At 32.1% G+C, this 19168-nt stretch overlaps 1 protein-coding gene across 1 annotated transcript; it reads right to left on the minus strand.

Annotated features, from left to right (window-relative positions):
• Window positions 1-704: 704 nt before the first annotated feature.
• Window positions 705-4686, minus strand: LOC119071321. Its single transcript, XM_037176206.1, has 2 exons — window positions 4384-4686; window positions 705-4269 (listed from the first exon to the last, which is right to left on the minus strand). The coding sequence occupies exons 1-2, from the start codon at window positions 4471-4473 to the stop codon at window positions 3781-3783; spliced, it is 579 nt and encodes a 192-aa protein (XP_037032101.1). The 5' UTR covers window positions 4474-4686; the 3' UTR covers window positions 705-3780.
• Window positions 4687-19168: the final 14482 nt, after the last annotated feature.

The following is a 19168-nucleotide window of genomic DNA, read 5'->3' on the forward strand; positions in this document are numbered from 1 at the left end:
CTCTGGACATGTTCTTATCAGATTTCGTGGATCTGATAAGACTTTTAATTGAAATTCAGATTTTTTTTTGAATCAGCAAACATTATAATTATTATTATTACAATACCTTCAAACACTCATAAGAAACACACATGTTTAAGCAAATGGACTGAAAATACAAAACCGCCCTTGTTGAAACATTTCCATCAAATGAAAATGGGACGGACAAATCACGGAGGGTACGTTTTGTGTGCTCATAAGCCTTTTGATTGAATAGAAAAACTTCCCGCCAAATATGAAGTTTCCATCGTGTAAATATCTCTCATTTAAAAGAAAGCTCTCTTTACATTCGGATTGATTTAAATGGTAAAAATGTAAATTTTCAAGCAGTGGCTGATGGTAAAAATACCTACGTTACACTTGTTGTTTGCATGTATTTTGGTATTAATTTACAGTCGGCTGGATTGCTTTTCTTATTTTCAATCCTACTTTGAATTAAATTCTTATATTTGACTCTGCCAATGTTTAGCGAGTTGAGAACCAACAAGATTTGAAGTCTGACATTGTAAGCATGACCACCAAAAAGACAATGTAACGAATTGATATTATTCAGACTCTTCCATGGTGGAGCGGAATTTGTTGATATGCGAACCGAATTACCTGAGAAAGTTTGCGATTCAACGGAATGATAAGGGGTGATTGAAAAGAATTCTTTTTAGTTTTTCGTATTTTTATTTCAAATCAAACCAATAAAAGCACACAAATATTTGTAGAAAAATGAACTTAAAATCTATGAACACGCATGCAATTAGAGATCAAAATAAACTGAACATTATTTATGTTTTGTACATTGTCTTAGCGTCTTAAAATTATTGTAAAACCTTACCAAGTACAATTATCTCAGTCAAATGAGCATTATAAATGTAAGTACAATTTCAATATCATGTACATCTTATATTCTAGAAAATGTAATCAGAATACCAAGAGTTTTTCGTAAACAAATGACGAAAACAAATTCTTTTTTATCAGTACAATTCACTGGGATATTTTTGCCTCAAAACAATTTACAGTTTACTTAATGTAGTGGTATTTAGTGACACAAACAAGATTTTTTTACCAATTAAATTTAAGCTTAGATTTTTAAATTAGTCTAAAAAGCGACTAATAATCACAGCAATAACATTTTCTATAAATCAAATTAAATTTTCAACGCTCATAAAAGAAATTTCGTTTAATACAACGCTCATAAAGTGGATTTTGTGGAAGACAAATTTTAAGTTTTCTCCTAAAATTTAGAAGTGGAAGACATTTTCGGAAGATGATTTTGCTCTATCGAAAAAATAATTTGCCTCTTTTTATAACAATAAACAATCATTGGCTCAAATAGGAAGAGTTGACGATGTTCGGTTTTAATTTCAAGTTCCAACACTTTTTACATTCAAAATTGGAATGATTGTGGAAGTTAAACGAAAAACCGAAACTCACCAATCCATTTTGAGTCAAGTCTAAATTCAATTTTGATAAAAATAAAAAAATTTCAATTTCAAACGGTTTCGTAAAATAAATTTTTCTTTCTTCTGAATAACGCTCATAAATTTTTGCATTTTGATCTAATGAAAACTGGAAGACATAAGAACTTACAATCTATTAAAGCTTTTCAACGTATACAAACTAAAATGAAATGATTTCATTCCCTGATTAACCTAATATCAATTCTGCTTTACTGGAAGACACCTCACGCTTACAATTTAACCTACCTAACTATACTGTCGCACTATATCACAGTGGCTTGTTAAAGGTACTTGAATTTAAAGCTAACTTTTTATCGAAAAATAAAACAAACAAAAAACATTGACAACAGTCGGCCTATTTCTGTTTTCCGTCCATAAATTTGAAAACATTTTCTTTGTATTCCAAAAGAATCGTCAAATTTACGTAGACAACAGAAGCTTAAACTAATTTATTCGTTGAGCATCATGACGAATGTGTCACGATTTTATCACAGAACGTATTCGTATACAAAACTAAAAATTTAGAAATCGAAAGTTAAATCTAAGATTGCACAGTACCTAGCTTAATAAAGGAAAATCGGATATGATCACCGGATTGATACTGATATGAACGATTCTTGTGATGAATTGGCTGTACATTTAATTGATTGAGAAATGCATTCTAAACGAACAAAATCGTACGAACTGATAGAGGAAAATGAATTACATTCAAAGTAATTAACGGATCATCATTAAATCAATGAATTTTCTGTTGCAAATGTAGTAACCAAATGTGAGTAATAATCAACAGTGATGTAAAATAATGTTTAAAGTGTTATAATGACCTTAAAATTTAATTAAAAAATTGATTAAAATTTAATACGATGATTGGCAAAAGGCGTACAACAAGACGTATGATCAATAATAAAAAACTGAAAGAAAAATAATTTCAACACACTTCAACCTCTTTGATCTTTTCTTACCTTAACATGCATTCATTTATTTATTGAACATCATAAATTTATAAGAAAAAGAAAAGCGATCAAGTTTGTGTATTACACTGTACGTTCGAAGAATAAACTCGTTTTTTGTTGTTGTTCAATAATATTTAAAAAAAATTACTCACGCGATCATTATTTAAAAAAAAATATTCTTTACACACCGGTGGAACTGTGAGGAGTGTTCATATATATTCAGTATTTAATACGAAATTGCTAATTAAAGAAAAACAAAAATCTTTTTAATGAATTCAAAGTAGTGGCTGGATGTATTTGTTGAACATGAAATTAAATTTAATTGATTAAGTTATCAGCATCGTCGTCTGAACGAATATATGTGTTCACACAGAGTGGTTAACGAGTAATTGTGAATAAAACATTTTCCTCGACTATATATTCTTTCCGGAGATAAGTCTACATGGTGTTGTTGGCATTGGTAACCTTCGTTCCCATACCAAAATTAAAATGAAATTTAAATTGAAACCGCGTTGAAACACCCTGTTTCCGTAGAAACTGGCGCCCTGCATTACAACTTTATAATTATGTGTAATACAAGGATTTCTCTGTTGAGTAATGACAATATGGTTAATAAACAAGAATCCGTCTCTGCTCAATTGTGGCTGAATAAATAATAAAAATTTACTGATTTATGATCCGATGAAAACAAGTTCGACAATAACATCGACGAAAAAAATCGATCATAAACGTCGATCAATTAATTCCGATTTTAGTGCTCAACCTTGAATGTCATAATTGAATACCAGATCGACGAGGAAATGCACACATATGCGAACAGATGATGCAAATCGATTAAATTTAAATTGATTGTTCAACAGTGGTAATTACGGGACCTTAAATTATATCACATCGCAATCATAATAATCTGTGAAGTCTGAAATGGGAATTCATTGACCTCTAATATTGCACTCTTGGAACCATCCCCTTTTATAACAAAATTATTTTCCTAATTTAAATTGCAACAACTCCCTTCGTAATAAAGTATTTAAAGCATTTGCTATGATTGTGTATAACAAGAAAATTACATATTTGAACGCCTATGCAGACCGCATAGGCAACGAATTTTCTATAATATAAAAAAAAATCTCAAAAGCTTAAACGTCTCAAAATTCAATTCGTTTGTGTCACTAAATGTTTGCCTTAGATTCTAAATCACTAACCTTAACTTCAAGTAAAAACAAAAACTTAGCAAAAAAAATGAAAAATTAAATTTAACGTTAAAGCATCGTTACCAATAGAAGTTTAAAGAAAAAGTCTGCTATCTCACAAATTGTTTAAAAATCAATTACAAAAACCTAGAAGCTAATATCATAACCGTAATTGTTATATACCTCCATGGCCTCATTTTCCAAATTTTCCTTATCTTCAAAGCTCAGCTGAATGTTTCGATGACTGAACGGATATTTGGCCGGTACCATCGATGGCAAAATGCTGCACGAACAACGTTGTCTGGGTAGGTTTAAGTTGACCCCATGGTATAACGCTTCATCGTTGAAGTGCTTGTACATTGAACTGCGTGCAATGTTTTTCTCGACCGTAAAATTTTTCGACATGTACGAGTTGATTTCATCGTGAACGTTGTTACGACCGAGTAGCGATGATGTTGAGTCAGCCCTCGATTTCAGTTTCTTATTTACCAATGGCAATAGGTGATAGGACGTACTGTCTTCAAATGGCTTTTTAGCGGTGTCAGTCGTTAGTAGTTCCTCGAACTTGTGCCAATATCGGTTCAGATTTAATTTAGCCGATGAGACAATTTTTCGAGTCAATTTTGGCTTTAACGGCTGCAATTAAATGAAAGAATCGAAATGAAAATCAAATACTAAACGTTTCCGGGAAACTATGATTTGAAACACAAACACAACACGATTTCGAACATAGTTAATTGTGATGCTTACCTTTCGAAACAATTGCGTCCAGTCACTGTTCACATTCGTCTGCTTCAGCTCCTTTTCCTTGTTGAACAAATTTTCTTTGACCATACACATTTTCACAGTTTTCTTTAATTACAAACAATATTTACACTCTTCACTGTTATGTCACTGGCACAGAAACCGTTTCGACCGGCTTTCTTCAAACTATGCTGTTGATTTCAAAAATAACGACGAAACAAAATTTTCAAGAGAAGAAATAAATGTTCCACACAATTTTGTGTGTACGTGCTGTGCTTTGGTAACAGGTTGGTAATGTGGTTCAATGCAGAGGAATTCCTGCTTTTATAGAAAAATCGTTGCACTTTGACTCCGCCCTTATTCCCTTCCACTTGTGCAAAGCACGTGGGTGAGATGCATGTTTATGTTGTTTATGTTACCGTTTGCTCCGTATAATGCCTATCGTTTTGTATATATTCTCTTATTCCTTTTGCTTATATATTATGTTGCAGTAGCATGAAATCTCTTAGATATATGCAGTCGCATTTGTATATAATCTAAGATTTTTATTTACATAATGTGTGAATTGCTCATGCCCAAAGTGAGCTGAATGAAGTGAGCCAAGAGCGTGGCTCTTTCTGGGAGTTGATATTTTTTTCTGTCTTATAACTGATTTTTTTAATTTTTATATTTTTTCATGAAGACTTCTTGATTTATGAAATGATTCACTGATAAGATTTGATATGTTTCCGTTAAAATTAATTATCGACATTGAAGTCATGCAAAAAGTACTTGTTGCGTTGGAGTTTAATTATAGGTAAAATATTTGTTGAATGTTCAACCTGTTGAGTTAATGAAACATTACCCTCATAAAAGGTATTCCTATGCATATAGATGCACAATAAAATATTCACCCTAATATGTGTTTGCTTACTTCCTGATGTGAATGCACTTATTTTTAGGGAGTCGAACAACACAAACTATTTTAAACTTTATGAGGGGAACTGAAGCAAGAAAAATTTTACTTGCTAATCGGTAATTATGTTCTGGTCGAAAGGTAAATAAAACTGCGTCGGTTTTAGACCTATACGAAATGCACTGGCTATTAGAGTGTTTGTGTCGTGCTTTGTAAAGAGCTGCGAATTTGGATTCTGAAATGAAGAAAATGTTTGATGGTGAGAAGAGACACGACGTGCCCAAAAAAAGTTCATCGCTAAAGACGAGATAGCATTTTTCTTTGACAGATAACCGAAATCAATCAAGGGATGGCAGAGCTAGCATAATTTTTAACGTTTTCGGAAATATTTATTGCGTATTACGTATCAAAACAGAAAAAAATTAAAACTGTCTTTGTAAAAGCTGTGATATCTCGTGCAATCATGAATGGTTCTTTCACTAAAAAATGAAAACAGTAGAACTATTGAGAAAATGCATTAGAGTAAGATAATCACAACATTTGACCCTAAAGTCAAAGTCAAACCGTAAAGTGAAAATTTTGTTGTGAAAATATTTAGCAAACCTCAGGTGAATAATCATTAAATCTATTACTTCTTTTGTTTAATTCGCCTTATATTTGATAAAAATATTTCATTTCGATTGTTTTAACATGGAAAGGAACAGCAGATTACGAGCTTGTTTGGAATTTTTTATTTTTCCAAGTGTGTCATTTACAGCTCGGGCCGATGGCAAAACACAAAGTTTCAAACAATTATGCAAGTCATTTTACTCACTAAACCCTCGGAGAATGAGTTTTCAATGCATTGACCGAATGAAGCAATGACTCAGGGAGTAAAACTCTATATTGTTTCGACTTTTACAATTCGTCGGCAACATGACTAAAGGGCGTATTTACGATATCTCAGGAACTACTGAACCGATTTAGAAAAACTTTTTTTTTCCCTGAATGGTAGTAACAAGTTATGAATTTTGAGCATAGAAAATTTTCCAATGAAATCAGCATTTTTCGTCTTATTCTCTAGAGGCTTTTCAGTTTTTCCACAATAACTTCCGAACCGTATGGCCGATTGACTTCATGTCGAGCTCAAAAATCATTACTTTTTGCTACCTTTCAGGGAAAAATAAAATTTTATTAAAATTGGCTCAAATGTCCTACAAATTTTGTTTAAAAAAAACTGTTTTTTTCAGTTTTTCGACAATATCTTCCGAACCGTATGGTCGATTGACTGTACAACGGGCTCAAAATTCATAACTTTTCACTGCCTTTCACGAAAAAAAAGTTTATCAAAATTGGTTCAGTAGTTTCTGAGATATCGAAGAAACGCCCTTTAGTTATGTTGCCGACGAATTAATCTCGCAATTAATGCTAGCTTATTGACTTGGAATATTAAGTGTAACATCCTGATAAAGTGTGCGGATAATTTTGGGTTGATGTTTATGGAATGAAGAGAAATAACAACTGAACGAAAATAGAAGTTAAATTACGTTCGCCTAACGAAAACTTAAGCAAATTTTAACTCGCTGCTTTTGATCTATTGCACAAGGTGCATCGCTAAGTAAATTTCATCGATTTATTTAATCAAATTTTAAAGGAAACTGTTATCAACCTTTATCTAATCGAAATACCTTTAATCCTGGATACCTTGGTTAACAAATAAAAAAAAGCCTCACTACATGTTATGCGCTTTCTTTGTAAAATTCCTTTTAATTTGATCAGCCGCCTGCCTAAAGATAAGCACATCTACCATGACATTAAGATACATTTTATCTGAAGTAATCACTGAACAAAATGCCTTTTAATTAACTTTCAAAATCAACGATAATGTCAAATTAAAGCCGAAATCTCTTCGCTGTACTCTTTTTTTATCTCTGCAGTGGAACTAAATAAATATCAAAAAAATGTAAATGGTACCCTAAAATGGTATGCTTTTGCGATAAGAAATACCAATCTACATGTTCGGTCCGTAAAGTATTTCTTTTATTTTTATTTAAATAAGATAAGAATAAAGGAAAAGATATTTTGATGACATTCCTCCGAGAATAAACCTTTGCAACGACAATAAAACCAGTAGCATTTTGTGGCATAAGACTGTCGCTTTACAATATTGCGATACTTCGGTGAAATTGTTACTTAAACCTTGATGTCGATGTAATTTTACGAAAAAAAATTAAATAAAGAAAATTTCCTATTGAGCTATGGCCGACCTCCCAGCACAAAGATAATGAAGGATATATCTGGATACAAAGTATGTTCTTCAAAAAGTTCGTCGGTATCATTGTCCATGTAAAAAAAAAGTTTGACCTCAAGACTGCAACGAACATGAGATCGAATAAATAATAGCCCTTCACTCAATACAATAATCCCTTCAAGCTAAATGATAATAAATGATGCTAATCCGTAGACGGATAATCAACAAAAAAAAGTTACAAATTTCAATAAATTATTCCTTCTCTGTGTGTCATTTATAAAACAAGCCCCATTATAAAGTAAAATGTTAAATTAAACGTTAAAAAGCTTATTTTTCATTAACAACATTATATTGTCCTAACGTGTATCGTTGAATTAATGCTGATTGTAACCGGTTCTTTGATAAATTCTCTGTTTATAAAGACTTGGACTTTTTATTTCATTTTGTTTTTATTTTTCGTTATTTTTTTTCCGAGATTATTTTCATAACGAGTATTATAACGTAGGCGCCTTACCAATGTACAATTATATGTACGTACACACTTCGTATAAGAAAATTATAAGAACGATATACCTTGGCAGAGTACAAGAAAGGAAACAAAGAGAAGACATGGAAAATATAAAAGACTGACAACAGAATACGGTTTTTAGTTTATGTTTACAAACAGTCTTCCACGATGATAATGGAGATTAGTATACCTATACATTGTACGACGACGGTTAGAATGAGGTAAGATAAAAAGAAGGTTTATAGCGATGCTGCGAGCAAACTGAAACAACCAGTAGCTGCCGGCCAACAAGAATGACTTGTGCTGTGCACGCTTACGGCACATGCGTTGGCGATGTCATTTCATTGAAGTTACTTATTATGAAGATATGATTTACGTGCCTTAACATTTTCTGAGGTAATCGGAAATTTATTTTTTATTGTGTTACCATCATTCCGATGATTGTGTAATTTGAAAAACTAATTTAAACATGATTATGTCTGCGGCATTTTTCTATTAGCTTTCGTTAGTATGCTTGTGTACAGCGCATAAACATCTTATTCGATGTACCTTCTTATTTGAACGAATCACTTTCCCATTAATCCAACTATAGTTTCACTTCGACAAAATGTACTGTCAACTCGACTGGATTTTATTTTTAAAAATTACTTAGTACCAATGGCTATACAGTTACCATGCTGTTGGCACGATAAAGAAGACAAGGACAAGTAAGGGTGAATATCCTGTAGAATACATTTGATGCGATCTATTTTTAGAAAAACAGAACAAGAATTGAATTCACAGAATTGTTTTTGCTCGCTCTGTTAGGAGGCACCACTTCTCGATAACTAAAAAAAATTTGGCCACAAAGTAATAGCAGCTTTTCGAGTACACGCATGTAAGTGTCAGCCACCACTAAAACCCTACTCTACTATCTTCTTTGAAGAAAATGTTTTAATTATGCAATTTAAGGTCCCTCAGAATAGCAGGACACACTACCGATCATTACCGATTCTAAAAAAAATATTCTCAAAATCATTTCTCTACACCAGTAAGACCGAACTCAGTACAAATCACACGACTACGTGTGCCTTGCTCATGATAACCACGTTCCAATCGTACGTTAAATCTCTTTTTTCGACTCACTTCGCCAATCAAAACTTTCCCATGATTAGAATTTCAGTTATTTAACGTATATTCCCATTCTCTTTTCTAAAGAAAAAGAAAACTATAAAAAAATCCTATAAACAAAACTGAATGCTTAACACACCCTGGCACCCCATAGAATTAGACTAATAATAAAGAGTCTTCAAATTACACATTTATGTGTACGTGTATATATGAATAGTCTGTCATGAAAGTCTAACCTTTTTCGTTTTACGTACTTCTCCTCACCATCATTAATCGCATTTCAATTGTCATCTTCTGGTTGATCCTTGAACTCGTAACATTGAAATATATTTGTTTCTCTTTCGCACTCCCTACTCCGAACCATTTTCCTTTCTCTATCCAAATCTTGGCAAGAATAAATACAAAATTCAAACACAATTATATCTGTGTATAATGTATGGTATGAATCGTTTGAATGCGTATATATACATGCGTTGGGCTTCCTTATCCTTCGATAGTCTATCTTATAAACGTATGTATGTCGTGCGAATTGACGCCAGGTGCGCGTGTTCGAAGGCAAGACAGCATACAAAATATATATTTTTTTGTTCCTTTTTTTTGTAGATGAAAATCCGTGGGAACTAAACTTACTCGAGTTCCCATACCGTACCCTCATCGTATTTTAATTTTTCACTGTATATTAATACGGTTGCTTACAACAGCCCTCATCAATGTTATTCATTTTTATTGAAAGTTTTTAATTTTTTGAAAAAAAAAAAGTTTTGCTCTGGAATTGAATACTGAACGGTTGTCCGTTTCGTGTGTTATAAATACGGTCACATATGAGATTTATACACCTGCCATCGATGTTATGGAATGAATATGATTTCTGAAATAGTTTTTACACCATTTGGGTTATGGATTTGGTTATTATTTTGTTGCATTTCATTATACAGATAGATTAAGTTAATGGGTATGTTTGAAATGGTCTATGGGTGCGGTATTGTAGAGCAGTGGGTACGTGTGACTAATTTTTCGAATTGTTTAAATCTTTGTCATTATACAATAAGATGACTAGCGAATGTAATTCAAATATTCAGTCTAACCCACTCTTTGATTTTCATATGTAATAATGGTTTGGTATAACCACGACATAGTAAATATACATAGGCAGGAGTGGGTGATTTGGCGAGGGGCCATATGGGGCCTTTAATTCATAAGTACACTTCGATTTTGTGTATGTTTACAAATGATAATTTAATGCAAAAACATTTCTCTACAGAAATCACTCAATAAGAGTCAATGTGATGAAAATTTGATTAAACTATCTACTCATATTATATTGTACGTTCAGTTTACACATTCGAGTCGGACTGAATAGTAAAATGTATTAGCGTACGTGGCTTACATACTCTAGGTCTAGGTTACAAATCCAGTGAAGATTGATAGATTTTTATTTCGAGGAGTATTTCAAATTATAATCACATTTCAAGGAAACTGACCAAAACAGTGCGGAAATGAAAAATCTGTGTGGAAAATCTTGCATTTTCTACATTCAAATGAGTTAAAAAATATGTCGTATTGTAACACTCGGTTGCAGAAAATATATTACAGCAACAACATTTCTGGGGTTGCCTCAATTAAACATAATTGTAAGCCCAAATGTAACGACTTTAAGAATTTTTTTTAATCAATTTGTTAATTGGTCTTATCCGATATACTATGGGCTAAGGGCAATCTACGAACACTGTGACATGAAAGATATAATGTGGGAGTTATGCTAGGTTTTTAAATCAACCATCACTTCCCGTACGCCATGTGCTTCCAGGAATATTAATTTAGACTGTGGTTCCACGCCCACTTTAAGAAATTGTCAATTTTTCCCACTCGACAATAATGTATGATCACTCGTATTAGCTTGTTTCGACCTCAAATAACATAGACAGTTCCCATTGATCAGCTCTGGTTAGTGCCTCTATATTTAGCAAAATGTACGTTCAAACAATTGAAATAGTAGATTTTACATAAAATTTGATGATGACAATCATCTATTCTCGTGTCATACCCACCTATCGTATCCTATCCCTTATGGTTTTTTCGTTCATTTCATCACCACAACGTTCGGTCTGTTGCTAAAACCAAATTCCTATGGAAATGATTTTTAATCCCAAAAATACATATTCGTTGATTAAACATTATGATGTCCAACGCTTCAATGTCACCTAAAAAAGTTATTGTGTTTCTATCCAGATTATATGTGAACCCTAATTATTAAAATCGCCCAGAGAAAAAAAAACCTATCTATAAAAAGCACCTTAAATTCTTATGATGAAAAACGATTTAAATGCGTAGCTGTGGCAAACAGAAGCCACTTTTTTGTTGATGGCTTAGTTTTTGTGTTCTCTTAAAAAACATCGTTTTTTATTATCATTTATTCTTCTTCTTTGTATATCGAGCCAAGCTTATTTCTTTTTATGCAGCTACTTGGTACTTTATACGTTTCACTTTAACACTCTGTCTATAGTCTGACGAAATTAATTTAAAATTGAGAAATCGTTATAAAGATAATTTTTAATGTTTCTTTTTTCTCTTGGATATTATTTTTTATGGTGAAACGTACTTTGTACGGGCAATATTATCAATGATCATATGAGTTTGTATTTTAATGGATTTTTGAAATTAAAAAAAAAAATCCTGAAAATTATTTTATTTGTATCCGTAAAATAATAATGAAGGCTGGATTGTTCAACCGAGTTTTGCCTTACAAATCCCTAATGACATCCTCATTAACAACGTATAAGTTTTCAACTTCAAGAAGTCATCTCGTTTCAATATTTTATAACTGTTAAGTATAGCATGATAATTTGTGTAATAATGATGACCACAAAAATAATAATTTTTGCTGCACAAAAAAAAAAATAATTTGCTAAAAATCAGTTCTGACTTCCGGTCTTTCTTAATCACGATTTTTTTTTTGTTTAAAGTTTTCATGCACGAAATGTAATTTTCGAAGTATGTCACGGACAATTTTTCTTCTTTCAATATTACTCAAAATAAAATTATCCTTAATGCAGCGTAAGAAAGCAGTCAAAAAACATGATAAATGAGGTGTTCAATTTAAGACACAAAAAAAATTGCAAACCATGGGCTGTCAATGGTTTTGTATAAGTGCTCGCATTTAAAATTTCGGAAAGGAACACCGAACACCTGTAATTACGTTTAATTTAGCTTCCGACTTGACACAAAAGATCACGACAGAGACCTGTACAGTTCATACACTGCAATAGTTATGAAAAATCGATTACTCATTTAATTCTACGTATAAGCAATTCCAATTACTCAACTTTTACTTGTGCTCATGGTCGTCAGTCGACCTATGCCCTCAACAAAATAAATAATAAGCGAGGAAGTTGATCACCAACTAAAAATTTTATTTCGTTTCTTTTTCATGAAATTATATGTTTAAGGAAAACATAATTTGTAGTAAGAAAACCAAATGTATCCAGTTAATAGTTAGGGTTTGTAATATGATGTAGTGGTAGGGTTTTTAATGTTTAAATATTGTGACCACTCACCACTAAATCATCATCTTGCGTTAAGAATAAAAGGACTAACACATAAATTAGTCCTCATTATATTTTTTTTTTTTTTCGTTCTCAAATTCAGCTGTAAATTGAGGGATGATTGTATTAATTGTGTGTGAATCAGTGAAGTGATAAAACGATTTAAAGAAGGATCAAAAAGGATCAAGAATTATTTTTTTAATATATTTTTTCGGATAAAAACGTTAGAAAACATAAAGGGGTAGGCTTGTCTGACTCATTAATGTTGTTGAGATTAGACTTAATTGTGCACTATAGTGAAGATGATTGATGCTTTTTTGTGGGTTCGATAGAAACCAGACGGGTTAATGGATTGTAAATTAAAATTTACTAGACGATTTTTTGGGATAATATTTTGAAATGTTTTACGTTTATGTGTGTAGCCAATGTGTAGACCTAATGGTTTGTTAGAAAAAAGATAAAAACATGTGCACAACTGTTGTAAAAATCTTAGCATTGATGTTACTGCAGTAATTTATTTGATTGACAGTCAAGTAGGACGACAAAGTATGACTGATTGAAACAATTATAAAAAAAAGACAAAAACTGAAATTAACCATTACACAATAATACCAACTGATACAGAAGCGGCACTCGATACTAATGGAGACTAAATCAGCATGACAAGAACTCTAATTATCTCTAACACAAAAAATATTAAAATTTTAAGTTCTCCGGTTAAAAATTTAAATTGGGGTAGACCAGACCAGCCATTAAGTACCGACAGAAAGAGTTTTGTTTTTAAAAAAATGTGGGACATCGTCAAGAGGATATTATGTCCATTGGCATCAGTCAACCGCATAATTTTCAATTTATTTCAGAGGATATATGCTTAGAATGAATGCATAAAACAAATATAAAAATACCTCGTCTGGGTTAATACAAAATCTAATTTAAAAACAATAAAAAATATTCTAATTCCAATTTTCTTAAATACCACAACCGTAAAAAGGAATGCGGTGTTTTCCTATTCACAGCCAGTCCACACAAGCAATTTAATGCTGTACAATAAAAATTTTCTTCAAATTAGAAAAAATAAATTCTCATAAGACCACCAAAAGTAACAAAAAGCAGACAGACAATATAAATATAAAAACAAAATCCAATTTTCAATGCATTCATCTAACACGTGTTATCTAGTTGGATTCAACCCTTTTTCCATCTCCTATTAAAATTCATTATTCAATAATCAAAACACAATGGAGCACAATTATAAACCCGAAACCGACTTGCGTGTTTAATTTTATATTACAGAAACGAAAAAAAAAGTTAATCCTTTCCCTTTCCCACTTTTCGTTCTTTATTATTACACCAATGTGTACAAAAAAAATGCTCAAAAAACCATTAAAACAATAAATAAATATATTATTTTCAAACCTACACGATCTGTAGAAGATTATTATTATTCACGACATTTTTTATTTATTTTGTTTTTTTTTTCTCCTTACTTTTTTTCCATTTTTTACTTCTTAACCTTTTTGTGTTGTTGTTGCATTTTACATTTAAAAATCATCTCATGAAAATCATTCTTCTTAGCGCACTAAGAGTCTAAAAATCGTACACCTGCCTTTATTCTCACGCTGAAATTATATGAAAAAGGGAATGAACGGAAAAAAAAATATATAAGTTGATGGAAAAAATCTGTTTATATCTCTTGAGATGGCAAATGGAACGAGAAAATATGTTATTAATGTTTATATAGAAAAGTAAACCAATGTAAAGAACTCCTCAAGGCGGTTTTGTACCTAGTCATGCGTTGGGATTATTATTACCTATATTTGATATTAAGATTCAGGTTTCTTTTTTGTTATTAAGAAATTGAAATTAAAATTAAAAAAGGGCAGTCTGTTCGATCATTTAAAGACTCGTTTTTTTTACTTTTATAGCGAAACAAACAGTTTTAACAGAACTTACTCCATTAGATGGGCGCACTTGTTTATGGTAATTAAAATTTAAATGAACAGTAACGACACGAAAGTGTAGTCCCAATGGATTCTTTATTGCTCCATTGCTCAAAATTTCCATTTAGATCCATGCTAGCAAAATAGCTATAGATCGGCCTAGCAATTAATTTTCTGTAACCGAGTTTCACAATGCGACAAATTTTGTAACTCATATGAGTATAAAAATGTAAGATTTTTCCGCACAGGTTTTTTTTTATTTATTTCCGCACTGTTTTGGTCAATTTGCTTGAGTAAGTACTTCAATCTTTATTGGATTTGAACCCAGGCCTCGAATGTTATGAGCCATGTTATGTTATTTTTACAGTACTAGTCCAAACAATTACAATAATTCAAGTTGAATGGCACATTGCAAAAAACTTAACCTTTTGCAAAGGTTTATGGAGGAATGTAGGTACAGTACGGGATTGGCCCTGCACCTACGGCAGATTTGGGCGACTCCAGAAGGCCTTTTTGCATTTTTATATGAAAAAAAGGCCAAAGGGCATTGTTTTAGCCATTTAGGCACTGAGGAGGTGAGGTTTGTACGTATATGTACAAGTATATTCGTCTTATTGTGATACACGAGTTCAACTGTTACAAGAACCGTAACTTCACTGTCGTAAAATTGTTACGCTAAATGATTATCTGTCTTGTGTGAGATGTAATCATTACTATTGACTGTAGTGAATAGCTTAAGAGTGTAGCTTTAAAATAACAACACAGGCATGTTAGGTAGATAGGCTACCTACCATGTCTCCTCGCCAGATTCGCCTACACTAGCTTTGGCTGCAATTATCCATTGACACGAACGGACGATTTGAACTTTCAAGGACGGCAAGTGTATCACCATGGTGTTAATATACAATCTGTTACTTCTTTTGAACGAATTGTTTTATATTGATTGGAAAAATCCTTTACCTCGTTATTTTCAACCTAATTTTTGCTATTAAAGACTGCACTAGCCAGACCATATTTCTTATTCTTATTTTTACTGTTGATAACAAATGACCGAGCAAATGACATAGATTGACTTTTTGTGCTGCGTTGTAAATGCGTTATAGTTTAAATTTGTTCTAATGCTGAATAAACGGTAATTAAGAATTTGAATTTCGGATAGTATACGGTTATAAAGGGTAAAAAAGTTGACCAGCCACATCGACAAAATCTATAAATAGTGGAGGTCGGTCGAGCCTCTGAAACATTACTGACAGTGCTTTGACTAAGTACTAGAAGACGCCATTGTACTTTAAAATCTCAAAATCGCTAACTCTAAGCTCATTGAACCTGGTAGCAGCCTTGTATAGAGTATAAATTCAAGCTTAACTAACTTCTGATTTAAAAAATGTAACTTTTATTCGATTGGCTAAACTCTTAACTCCTAATGATCGTTATGAGTTAAGAGTCATGACTAATTATTACCAATTTCCAATAAGAAATTTAGTTAGTAATAGAAGTTACAACTACACCATAATACTTCAAGTATTGTTAAGCAATAAAACATTTACCGCAAACAAAACGATGAGAAATTTCTGTATAACAATCGTCCCACCACATTGATTTTCATTGGTTGCAAGAAACGTTGCTCTCTATATACCTCGTTTTAACCAATCAGGTGATTTTAACCTTTGTATATGAATGTTGTGATTGGAAGTTTAGCATCAATAACAGTGTTTTTAAGTCGTTTTGCGGATATAATAAACATGAATTATAGGGATGCAATTAATTAGCAACTGGTCACTTTTAAGAACTATGCAAATTAAGTAAAAAAACAACGTTATTAAGATTTTGTTTGAATGATGTTCATGATGAGCCAACGACTAAAGGTATGTAAAGTCTCCATGCAACAAATTGAGAATTTTGTTTGAAACCGAATTTCATTAATTTGTATGTGATTAACCTTGGTATTAATTACAATAAACAAATTGTGTTTGTTTTTTTTACAAACTACGTTTTAGCTTAATAGGGGTGGTTGTTGCTACAGGAAGAGATTCGACTTGTCTTTTGGTGGGAGTTGTTTTGGTTTGTAATTGATTCCACAACAACAAGCTGCGTAGAGTGGGATTGTTTTTGTCATTATTTATTTCTAGTTATCAAACAAGATAAGCGAGTTTGATAATTGTGTGATAAAAACAACAAATTTTTTCAAAGTTTTGATTCAACGTTTTAAGCAGTTTTCGCTTTTTCGATGATGATGTACTTTTCATCACTAGTGACAAAAAGTTATCTGGAAATCCTATTTGTCACAAGTAGCGAAAAGTACATCAATGTACCATTGAAATCATGCATGAAGAGGTGATGCATTTTGTGACGGAATTGCAAAAATGTCTTTCAGCGATCAAAAAAATGGGTCATTCCTTTTGAATGTAACGTTCTGTAGTTGGGATAATAGTTATGGATAATAGTTATGGCACTGTGTTATAGGGGTGAGTTTATCGACTCTCTTTACTTTTATCCTGGAGAGGGATTACGACATCAGTTCTCTTTTCTCTATTCAATCAAAACTCTACCGATTGAGAACGCTTCATATCTCATTGGAAGATGTCGCTGCAACAAAACCAATGTCATCAGAAAAATAATTAATTTTTTACTCGACGGATTTTAGTCAAATAAAATGCCATCGTGTCGCACATATCGGTCCTATATCGGCTTGGCGATAAGAAGTCTTAATAAAGGATGTGATAAAACAGCAGTAAACGTTATTTCCAAGGTAAATATATGGGCGAAAGGTAATATCATACATAACCTAATCAGATCTGCAGTGGCACGAAAGTTTGGTATAACTGCCATCTCTCCACTTCTTAAAAAACACAAAATTGCTTAGAAACCTGGGCCATCTGTTTTGCGATAGGGACAACATTTTTGTGAAACACGAGTAAATCATAGTCAACCATTTGACAAAAAGGTGTCATTAGCATCGAACTATTGTGCTAGACCGCGCGTCTGAATGGCATTACCTCCGCCCATTACCTTGGTTTTTTCAAACTCTTATCCCCAAGCCGATATAGGACCAATTGAAAAACTGATTACTGTTCCAGTGCCTGAGATCATGTGATACACGATGGCATTTTATTTGATTAAAATCCGTTGAGCAAAAAATGAAATATTTTTCTGATGACATTGGTTTTGTTGCAGCGACATCTTTCAATGGGATGAATCGTTCTCTATCGGTAGAGTTTTGATTGAATAGAGAAAAGAGAACTTATGTCGTAATCCCTCTCCTGTTGAAAGCAAATCTAAAACTAGGTGGAACAAAAAAATTGTAGTACGTTAAGCACTAAATTTTTTTTAGGTAAATTCGAGATCTGCTGAGTAAAAACTTCGGGTACTAGGTGGATGCTGTGCTCCAAAAAAAAAATGATGTACCGAAGATAACAGTATTTATTGATGAAGAATAGTCGACTCATCCGTACATGACTTTGAGGTAATAGCTCGTTTTCACGCTTGCGACAATCTACCGAATGTATGTGAACTTTACATACATTGTTGGTTGAAATTAATTTAAAGTTCCTAACACTGGCTTGTTTGTAAAAGTTACTAACCGTAGTAAAGAAACTTTGTAAAATTTTACGATCTCAGCTTTTTTTCTACTCGCTACTTCTATGATTTAAATAGTTTTTTTACACTAAAGCCTACGAAAAAAGGCTCAGTCGGCTAATGAAGTAAAATATTTTGCAAATAACTTAGTTAGGCAATAACCTTTGTGTGTTGCATGCTTTTTAGTTGAATTAAATTTCATTAAAACTTCCATATGATTATATTCACAAAAAAAACTCTTTTTAATTTAAGTTAAATCTTCATTACTTTAATCACTATTTTACTCTCCACTTAGCATTAATAAGTAATGCAGATTCTACTCCCATTTAAAAACCGTTCAACGTAAATTCACAATTACTTAGATTCGACATAAAACATACATCTGAATATAGACGGCAATTTTGCACGAAAATCTTTCAAAAACGAAATAAAAATAATTCATTCTGCCACTGATTTATTGGTGTTATAACTGCAGGCCAAAGTAAAAGTAGTAACAACCGTACATTAAAATTTGTTTGCTACCATAATGTTCAGCGTTCGGTGATTTTCTTATCTGCGCATATAAAATTTATTAGGCTTCTCAGAGCAGAAAACAAAATTACGGTAGGCCGGATGAAATATATCAAAAACAATGTAATAATAAATTGAAGAATGGCCCCATATAAATATAATGGAAATTAAGTCTTGTGGTGCTCTTATAGGTCTTTATTGCTTTTATACGTTTTTATAATAAAATGATCAAATGATTAAAACAAAAACAAAATTATTTAAATGAAAGGTGTTCAATGATTGCGCGAATCCAGAGTATATTTTTTCTCTCGTAAGTATGGAGATAAGTTTTGGTCCATAATTATTGCACGAATGCTGAAGGGATTTCAAATATTTCACCATATTCGTTAAAAGAATAAGAAAAATCCGTATACCAATATGACTTGGCAATTGTTTTAATTTAATTTTAATAAACAGCCTATAATCAATGTGCACTGTTCG

The sequence above is a fragment of the Bradysia coprophila genome (assembly GCF_014529535.1).
Source record: "Bradysia coprophila strain Holo2 chromosome IV unlocalized genomic scaffold, BU_Bcop_v1 contig_144, whole genome shotgun sequence".
NCBI classification, from domain to species: domain Eukaryota; kingdom Metazoa; phylum Arthropoda; class Insecta; order Diptera; family Sciaridae; genus Bradysia; species Bradysia coprophila.